General features: G+C 40.5%; 1 protein-coding gene across 1 annotated transcript; it reads left to right on the top strand.

Annotated features, from left to right (window-relative positions):
- Positions 1 to 6,073: 6,073 nt before the first annotated feature.
- Positions 6,074 to 8,472, top strand: LOC148015601 (reticulon-like protein B2). The gene is made up of 5 exons (XM_087665650.1): positions 6,074 to 6,525; positions 6,974 to 7,154; positions 7,518 to 7,659; positions 7,763 to 7,832; positions 7,965 to 8,472. Exons 1-5 carry the CDS (start codon positions 6,315 to 6,317, stop codon positions 8,132 to 8,134), a joined length of 774 nt encoding a protein of 257 aa, XP_087521776.1. The 5' UTR covers positions 6,074 to 6,314; the 3' UTR covers positions 8,135 to 8,472.
- Positions 8,473 to 8,986: the final 514 nt, after the last annotated feature.

Below are 8,986 nucleotides of genomic sequence, written 5' to 3'. Positions count from 1 at the left end.
GACCTAGTATATAATATCATAGAACACTAGTATTTAGTACCTAGTACTCAGTACCTAGCACATAATATTTCGTTTTCTCTCTTCCTCTCCCTCTCTCATTTTCTCTCCCTCCCTCGCCCTTATCCTCTTTCTCTCTTTCCTTATTAGGTTTAATGATATTTCTCTTTTTATCTCTCATCTCTCTCTCTCTCATTTCCTTTTTCTCTCTCCTCTCCCTCTCTCATTTCCTCTCCCTCCCTCGGCCTCACCCTCTCTTTCTCTCTTTCCCTATCAGGTTTAATGATATTGCTCTTTTTCTCTCTCCTCTCTCTCTCTCTCTCATTTCCTTTTCTCTCTCCTCTCCCTCTCATTCCTCTCCCTCCCTCTCTCTTTTTCTCTCTTCTCTCTCTCTCATTCCTCTCCCTCCCTTGTCCTCTCTCATTCATTTTTCTCTCTCCTTTCTCTCTCATTTCTTTTTTGCTCTCCTCTCCCTCTCTCATTTTCTTTTCTCTCTCCTCTCCCTCTCATTCCTCTCCCTCCCTCTCTCTTTTTCTCTCTCCTCTCTCTCTCATTCCTCTCCCTTCCTTGCTCTCTCTCATTCCTTTTTCTCTCTCCTCTCTCTTATTTCCTCTCCTTCCCTCGTCCTCGCTCTCTCTTTCTCTATTAGGTATAATGATATTTCTCTTTTTCTCTCTTCTCTCTCTCTCATTTCATTTTCTCTCTCTACTCTCCCTCTCATTCCTCTCCCTCCCTCTCTCTTTTTCTCCCTCCTCTCTCTCTCATTCCTCTCCCTCCCTTGCCCTCTCTCATTCCTTTTTCTCTCTCCTTTCCCTCCCTCTCTCTTTTTCTCTCTCCTCTCTCTCATTTATCTCCCTCCCTTGCCTTCTCTCATTCCTTTTTCTCTCTCCTCTCCCTCTCTCATTTCCTCTCCCTCCCTCGCCCTCACTCTCTCTTTCTCTCTTTCCCTATTAGGTTTAATGGTTTTTCTCTCTTTTTCTCTTTCCGCTCTCTCTCTCTCTCTCTCATTTTTTTCTCTCCTCTCCCTCTCTCATTTCATTTTCTCTCTTCCTCTCCCTCTCTTATTTCATTTTCTTTCTTCCTCTCCCTCTCTCACCCTCACCCTCTCTTTCTATCTCTCTTTCCCTATTAGGTTTAATGATTTTTCTCTCTTTTTCTCTCTCCTCTCTCCCTCTCTCATTTTTTATTCTCTCTCCTCTCCCTCTCTCATTTACCTTTCTCTCCCTCTCTCATTTCCTGTCCCTTCTTCACCTTGACCCTCTCTTTTTCTCTTTCTCTATTATTTTTAATAATTTTTTTCTCTTTTTCTCTCTCCTCTTCCTTTCTCATTTTTTTCTCTCTTCCTCTCCCTCCCTTGCCCTCACCCTCACCCATACCCTCTCTTGCTCTATTTGCCTATTATGTTTAACATATTATCTCTTTTTCTCTCTCCTCTCATTCTCTCTTTTTTTCTCTCTTCTCTCCCTCTCTCATTTCCTTTTGCTCTCTTCCTCTCCTTCTCTCATTTCTTCTCCCTCCCTCTCCCTCTCTCATTTTCCTATTATGTTTTCGTCTCTCCCCCCTCTCCCTCTCCCTCTCTCATTTCCTCTCTCTTCCTCCCCCTCCCTCTCCCTCTCTTTTTCCCTCTCCCTCTCCCTCATTTCTTCTCCCTTTCTCATTACATACAAATTATACAAAAAATAAATAAAAAATAGAGAGAACACACTCTCCCTTTTCCTCTCTCATTCACTCTCTCTCTTCCTCTCTTTCTCTCTCATTTCCTCCCCCTCCCTCTCCCATTTCCTCCCTCTCCCTCTCTTTAATTTTACTCTCTTTCTCCCTCTCCCTCTCCCTCATTTCTTCTCCCTCTCACATTATATACAAATTATACAAAAATTAAATAAATAAGAGAGAGAATACACTCTCCCTCTCTCTCGTTTTCTCGTTTCATCCCCCTCCCTCTTCCATTTTCTCCCTCTCACTCTCCCTTCCTCCTCCTCTCCCTCCCTCCCCCATTTCTTCCCTCTCCCTCTCTTTCTCTTTCTCTTCCTCCCTCTCTCATTTCATCCCACTCCCTCTTCCATTTCCTCCCTCTCCCTCCCTCTCCCTCTCCCTCTCTTTCTCTTTCTCTCCCTCTCTCGTTTCCTCCCCCTCCCTCTCCCTCTCCCTCTCTTTCTCTCTCTCCCTCTCCCTCTCCCTCTCCCTCTCTTTCTCTCTTATTTCCTCTCCTAAACAAGCAAAAGAGAAAGAGAATTAAACCCTAAACAAGCAAAAGAAGGAGAGAATGGACTCATCGATGAGATATGGCGAGGGTTTGGCGGCTCCTATTCGTGATGAAAGCTCCTCCCCTCCTTCACGAACGACGGCAGCGGCAAGCCTTCTTCCTCTCCCTCTCTCACAGCGGTCGCTCTCTCTCTCGCTCTCCCTCTCAAAACGATCGACAAAAATGCGCGAAATGAATCCACGCTCAGTTTCGGCCTGTTTTTTTCCCTGTGGGGCGTCACTATTTGCGACACTATTTGCGACGTAGATAGTGACGCAAATAGTGACATCGCTATCCGCTGTCGCTATAGGTTTAAATCCTTGTAGTATTTCTCCCCCTTCTTTTTATCATTCTTCTTTTTCTTCTTCTTCTTCTCTTTCTCTCTCTCTCTCTTATTCTATCTCCTCAAAATGTGTGAAAAACTATATTTGAAAAATTTAAATTAAAAAAAACTTTTAAAATATTGAATTAAAGAAAAATTTAAATTAAAAAATTTTAATCTAACAGAGAGAGAGAGAGAGAGAGAGAGAGAAACTTTTGATTTAAAAAGAAGTTTGATTTAATGTGAGAGAGAGAGAGAGAGAGAGAGAGAGAGAGAGAGAGAGAGAGAGAGAGAGAGAGAGAACCTAGGCCCTACATATGAGACAGAGGGGGAGGGGAAAAATTTTTAATAAAAAAAGGGATGGAAAAAAGAAAGAGAGAAATTATAAGTGAGAGAGAAGGGGAGGGGTTTTATTTTAAAAAAGAGAGGTGAGGGGGAGGGGGGAGGCTTTTATGAAAAAAGGGAAGGGGAAGAGAAAATGAGATATTGCACGTGAGAAAAACTTTCTTTCTCCCCCCTCCCCAAAGTCTCTTTTAAAATATGTAAATTTTATATTTTCCCTTTATATAATTCTCTCTTTATATTTATATTTTCTCTCTTTTTCTCATCTCTCTCTCTCTCTGCCCTCTTTTCTTCTTCTCCCCTTTCTTCTAATTTTCATTTTTTTCTTCTCTCCCTCTCTTCCTTTTAAATTTTATCTTTTTCTTCTTTCATTCTCTCTTTTAAATTTTATCTTCTCTCTCTCTCTCTCTCTTTCCCCTCTCTCCTCTTTTCCTTCCTCTCTCTCTCAAAAAATATTTAAAATTTAAAGATAAATTTCTATTTTCTCATTTTTCCCATATCTCTTCCTCTTTCTTCTCTCTCTCCTCTTTTTTTCTTTTATTCTCTTTAATTTTTTTCTTTTCACTTTCTTTTAAATTTCCCCTTCTCTCTCTCATGTGTAGGGCCTAGGTTCTCTCTCTCTCTCTCTCTCTCTCTCTCTCTCTCTCCTTTAATTAAATCAAACTTTTTTTTAAAATCAAAAGTTTCACTCTCTCTCTTTCTCACAATTAGATTAAACTTTTTAATTTAAAAATTTTAAATTTTTTTAAATTTTAAAATTTTCAAACATAGTTTTTCACACTTTGAAAAGGAGAGAGAGAGAGAGAGAGAGAGAGAGAGAGAGAGAGAGAGAGAGAGAGAGAGAGAATAAGAAGAAGAAGAAGAAGAAGAAGAAGAAGAAGAAAAAGAAGAAGAAGGAGGATAAATAGAAGAAGACGAAGAGAGAAGGGGGAGAAAGAATAAAGAGAATAGTCTTTTTTTAATTAAACATTTTTATTCTCCCCCTCCCCCCTCTCTTTCTCTGTCTTTTAATTTTTATCTTTCCTTTCTCTATAATTCTCTCTCTATGTTCAAAGTCTTTTTCTATAATTTTCTCTCTATAATTCTTCTTATTATTTTCTCTCTCATTTTCTTCTCTTTGTCTCTCTTCCCCCCCTCTCCTCTCTTTTTCTTTTTTCTTTTCTTCACACACACACACACACACTCTCTCTCTCTCTCTCTTAAATTTTATATTTTCTCTCTCTATAATTCTCTCATTGTGTTCAAATTCTCTCTTCTTCTTCTTATTTTCTCTCTCATTTTCTTCTCTCTATCTCTCTCCCCCTCTCTCCTCTCTTTTCCTTTCCCTCTCCCTCTCTTAAATTTTATATTTCCTCTCTCTATAATTCTCTTTCTCTTTGTTCCCCCTCTCTCTTCCTCCCTCTATTTCCTCTTCTTTTTTTTTTGCTCTTTCTCTCTCTCTCTTTCCTTATTTTAATTAAACAAAATAATTACATTAAAAAGTTTAATCTAAGAGAGAGAGAGAGAGAGAGAGAGAGAGAGAGAGAGAGGGAGAGAGGGAGAAGAAAAATGTTAAATTAAAAAAGATTATTCTCTTTCCTCTTTCTCCCCATTCTTCTTTTTATCATTCTTCTTCTTCTTCTTCTCTCTCTCTCTCTCAAAATGTATGAAAAACTATGTTCTAAAAACTTTAAATTAAAAAAGTTTTTAAAATATTTAATTAAAGGAAATTTTAAATTAAAAAGTTCAATTTAACAGAGAGAGAGAGAGAGAGAGAGAGAGAGAGAGAGAGAGAGAGAGAGAACCTAGACCCTACACATGAGAGAGAGAGGAGGGAGGGGAAGAATTTAATTAAAAAGGGGACGGGGAAAAGAAAGAGAAAGATTATAAGTGAGAGAGAGGGGAAGGGATTTTAATTTTAAAAAAGGAGGTTGGGAGGGGGGAGGAAGGCTTTAATGAAAAAAAGGAAGGGGAAGAGAAAATGAGATATTGCAAGTGAGAAAGAGAGGAGGGAAGGGGGTTTTGATTAAAAAAGGGAGGTTTGGAAAATGGGGTAGGTTCGAGAAGCCCTCTGGAGGTTCGGGGCTTTCCAAACCTATAGCTAAGATAAGATAGTAGTAAGATTTAATCTGAGAGAGAGAGAGAGAGAGAGAGAGAGAGAGAGAGAGAGAGAGAGAACCTAGGCCCTACACGAGAGAGAGAGAGGAGGGAGAGGGGAAGAATTTAATTAAAAAGGGGATGGGGAAAAGAAAGAGAGAAATTATAAGTGAGAGAGAGGGGAAGGGGTTTTAATTTAAAAAAAGGAGGTTAAGGGGGGGAGGGCTTTAATGAAAAAAAGGAAGGGGAAGAGAAAATGAGATATTACAAGTGAGAAAGAGAGGAAGGGAGGAGGTTTTGATTAAAAAAGGGAGGTTTGGAAAATGGGGTAGGTTTGAGAAGTTCGGGGCTTTCCGAACCTATAACTAAGATAAGATAGTAATAAGATATTGTAATTGTAAAGATGGATAATCTATATGGAAGCATCATCGATCATGGTCAATGGTCACCTACGCTTCAATTTTATGATATACATTTAAAAGGACCCACACTTAAATGCTCTATATGAAACTTTGAAGGGATGTTAAAAGAGAGAGAGAGAGAGAGAGAGAGAGAGAGAGAGAGAGAGAGAGAGAAAAGGGGGAGTTGATATTATAGAAGTAAAACATATCTAGAGAGAGGGTAGAAACCCACACTTAAGCATGATATATAAGTATGGCTTTCTTTAAAGGAAAAAGAAAGGAATGTAATTGGACACACTAACTAGGGTGTTTAGTTAAGAAATAATTAAAAAAGAAATATTATTGGGGCAAACCAAATTTTGAGTTTATAATTAAGAAATAAATAAAAATAAATTAAAAAAAGTAATTGGGGCACACTAACTTTCGAGTTTATAATGAATAAAAATATAAGAAAGGGAGGTAATTGGGACACACTAACTTGAGTTTATAATTAAGAAAAAAATAAGTGCGATAACATTTTGAAAAAGGAAAGAAGGTTTAATGTCGGATTGAACCGTTGGGGGATGGAATTAGCCTAGAAGAGAGTGAACGGTGGGGATGGAAAGATCGGACGGCAGAGAAGGGGCCATTCCCAATGAAATGGGAGGGAAACAATCTCCGGTAATAAAGAGAGCCAGAGTCTCTTTGTCTCTCTCTCTCTCTCACAGAGTAATAAATTATCACATTCATACGTTTCTTCCTTCTGTCTCGTCTTCTTCGTTGCTTGCTTTTGTGCTAGCACGGCTATGGCGGCACCTTGAAGCAGGCATTTCCCACCTATCGGATTGATTGTTTGAGAGAGAGAGAGAGAGAGAGCGAGACAGAGGGGGGGGGGGGGGGGGGGGAGAACCATCATTCCCTTGTCTACAGCAGGATATCATCCCCTTTTGTGGCCATGTCTGAGAGTAGCAGCAGCCATGACTTCGCCTCTTCCCTCGCCGCTGCCAAGGACTCCATCCTCACCAGCGTCCTCGAGAACCTGAAGAACCTGCCGGCCTCTGACGACACTCACTACATGTCTGCCCCTTCCAGTTACAGCAACACCGGTCACGGGCGCCTCTTCGGTCGGCAGAGGCCCGTACATGATCTGCTCGGAGGCGGTCACTGTATGTCCAAACCTTCTGTTTCTTGTAGGTTTTTTTGAATGAAAGTTGAATCATGTCATTTTGAATGATTGAGTTGTGATTTTGAACGAAGTTGAGTCATGTCGTGAATATCTAGCTAGGGTTTTCCCGTGAAGAGGAGGTATGAAGTGGGCAATGTCCTTGTCCTTTGTAATCATTTTGACATCACAATACTGGCCGATCAGGCCATGGCAATGGTTTGGGCTGATCAGGTTATCTCGAATGTTTGGGCAATCAAGATATGGCTAAGGTTTGAGCTATCAGGCTATGGCAAAGGTCTAACAGTTGCTTCACTCATGATAGCTCCATATGCAAACTAGTACTGGTTTTGGCCTCGGGGATTGGATAATGGATTACTGATCATTACTATGTTGGTGACCATGTTCGGGGTTAAAATTCTGATGATACCTGTATGTCTGTTTTGGATCAGCTGCTGATGTGCTACTGTGGCGAAAGAAGCACCTCTCTGCAGGATTTCTCGCAGGTGCAACAGCCATATGGGTTCTCTTTGAGTGGATTGGATACCACTTTGTCTCAGTTGTTTCACTGGCTTTGCTGATTGCCGTATGTGTACTCTTTGGCTGGTCTACAGGAGCTGCTTTCCTTAACAGGTCTTTCACTTGTCTTATTTGTTGCTTGGGACGAGACTAGTAAAATCGTGTGAAACATAGTGTTATTGGCAAATCCTTAAGAATTTTACAGTAACTTTTTTGAAGGGAACTTTGGTTATGATTAGAAAAATCATACCTGTCACATCTGACTGCATGCTGATGTTCTGCCATGGCTTCGCATCTTTGAAATGTGGTTAATAAGTTTTTCAGTGAATCCATTGTAACTCTTTTACATAAACGTGTGAGTGAGATATGCTTGTATGTGATTATCGATCCCCACTGCTTCTCTAGATACACGTGTTGCTGTGCCTCTACCTTCCACCAGAAACTCTCTGCTGATTTGCTTGCGTGGCTTCATTGCAGGGCTGCTCCTCCAGTTCCCAAATTGGAGCTTTCTGATGAGGTGGTGTTGAAGGTAGCTAGGACACTAAAAGTTGAGATCAACAGGTTGCTGGGTACAGTGCATGAGATAGCTATAGGCAGAGATTTCACGAGGTTCTTGAAGGTGATCCCATTTTAGACATCTTCATCTCTTTGATATTGTATGTGACCTTGGATGAAACCTACTCTTAGTTTCTTTGTTCCTTAGTCTCTTTGATATTGTGCAGCTTGCAGGCATCCTCTTTCTGCTGGTGCTGTTTGGTAGCTGGTTCCGTTTTCTCACCCTTGGGTATCTGGGTTAGTTCATATAAGAACTGGCTATGTGAACTGTTTCTTGTGCATGATTTGTTTTCCAGCAAGTGATTTGTATGCGAGGAATTGTGATCATTACTTGAGGCTGTTTCTCTGATTATCCTGTTTAATGTGCAGCAATTGTAGCTGCTCACACCCTCCCTGTTCTCTATGAGAAGCATGAAGATACCATCGATAACCTAGCTCAGAAAGCTCTCAAGGAGCTGAACAACCAGTACAGGAAGGTGGATGCAAATCTTCTTAGCAAAATACCTCGAGGGCCAGTGGTACAGAAGAAGATGGAATAGGGAGGGAGAGTGGAGACTTAACTATCTCACCTCCTGTCTGTTTTTTGTGGCATTGAACTACTTTGCCAACCATGTTACTGCTACTAACAAAACATCATGGAGACCTGCATCATGCTACGATGCTAGGAATCTCAGAAACAGTGGTATTTTTGCTGCATGTTGTGCAGTAGGATACGTATATTTTCCTGCCTATAAATACCTTTTCCTACTTTCTTCTGGGTATATGAAGCATTTGACTGATTGCAGTGTTGCCATACCTTTTCACGGCGGAAACCATCCTCTTTCCTCAGAATACACTTTTTATCTTAAGCCTATATGTATGGTATTGATTAGTGCGTGATTTAAAACCATTGTGTCGTGCTCTCAAGATATTGGTAATATCAAAACAGGGTCACGGAGCTGGGGTTTAAGTGTGGGCATAGAATTATGCAGGTGCCATTTTTTACTTAAAGGAAATGCAGAAGTGTCAAAAGGTACATTCTTGTAACGCAGTATATGAACTAGCGAGGATCGCTATTCTGTCGCGAAGCGGGGTGCAAGGGACCCTATCTCACAGTGGAAAATGCTATCACAACATCACATGCTTTACTTTCCTTTACTCAACCTCTTTATCTCTCACCCCATTTACACCTCCCCCCTTTGTATTTGCACTCCACTCAATCACACACACTCTCTCTCTTTCTCTTTGTTACGGTGAAATGAACCACAAATGAAAGATGTATGAATCACACCACAAATTTAAGTTTGTCTAAGCATTGCATGCAAACTCAGTATTAATAACCCACTAGGTGAAGCAAAGCTTGAAACCAAAGTTTCATTTAGAGATTGGGCCAATAACTTTGCACCACAATT

This window comes from Lygodium microphyllum, chromosome 24 (assembly GCF_053477565.2).
Source record: "Lygodium microphyllum isolate KBCC chromosome 24, Lygodium_microphyllum_v1.1.10, whole genome shotgun sequence".
In the NCBI taxonomy this organism is placed as follows: Eukaryota; Viridiplantae; Streptophyta; class Polypodiopsida; order Schizaeales; family Lygodiaceae; genus Lygodium; species Lygodium microphyllum.
Note: the sequence above shows the minus strand (reverse complement) of the source record. Positions and strands in the feature narration are given on the sequence as shown.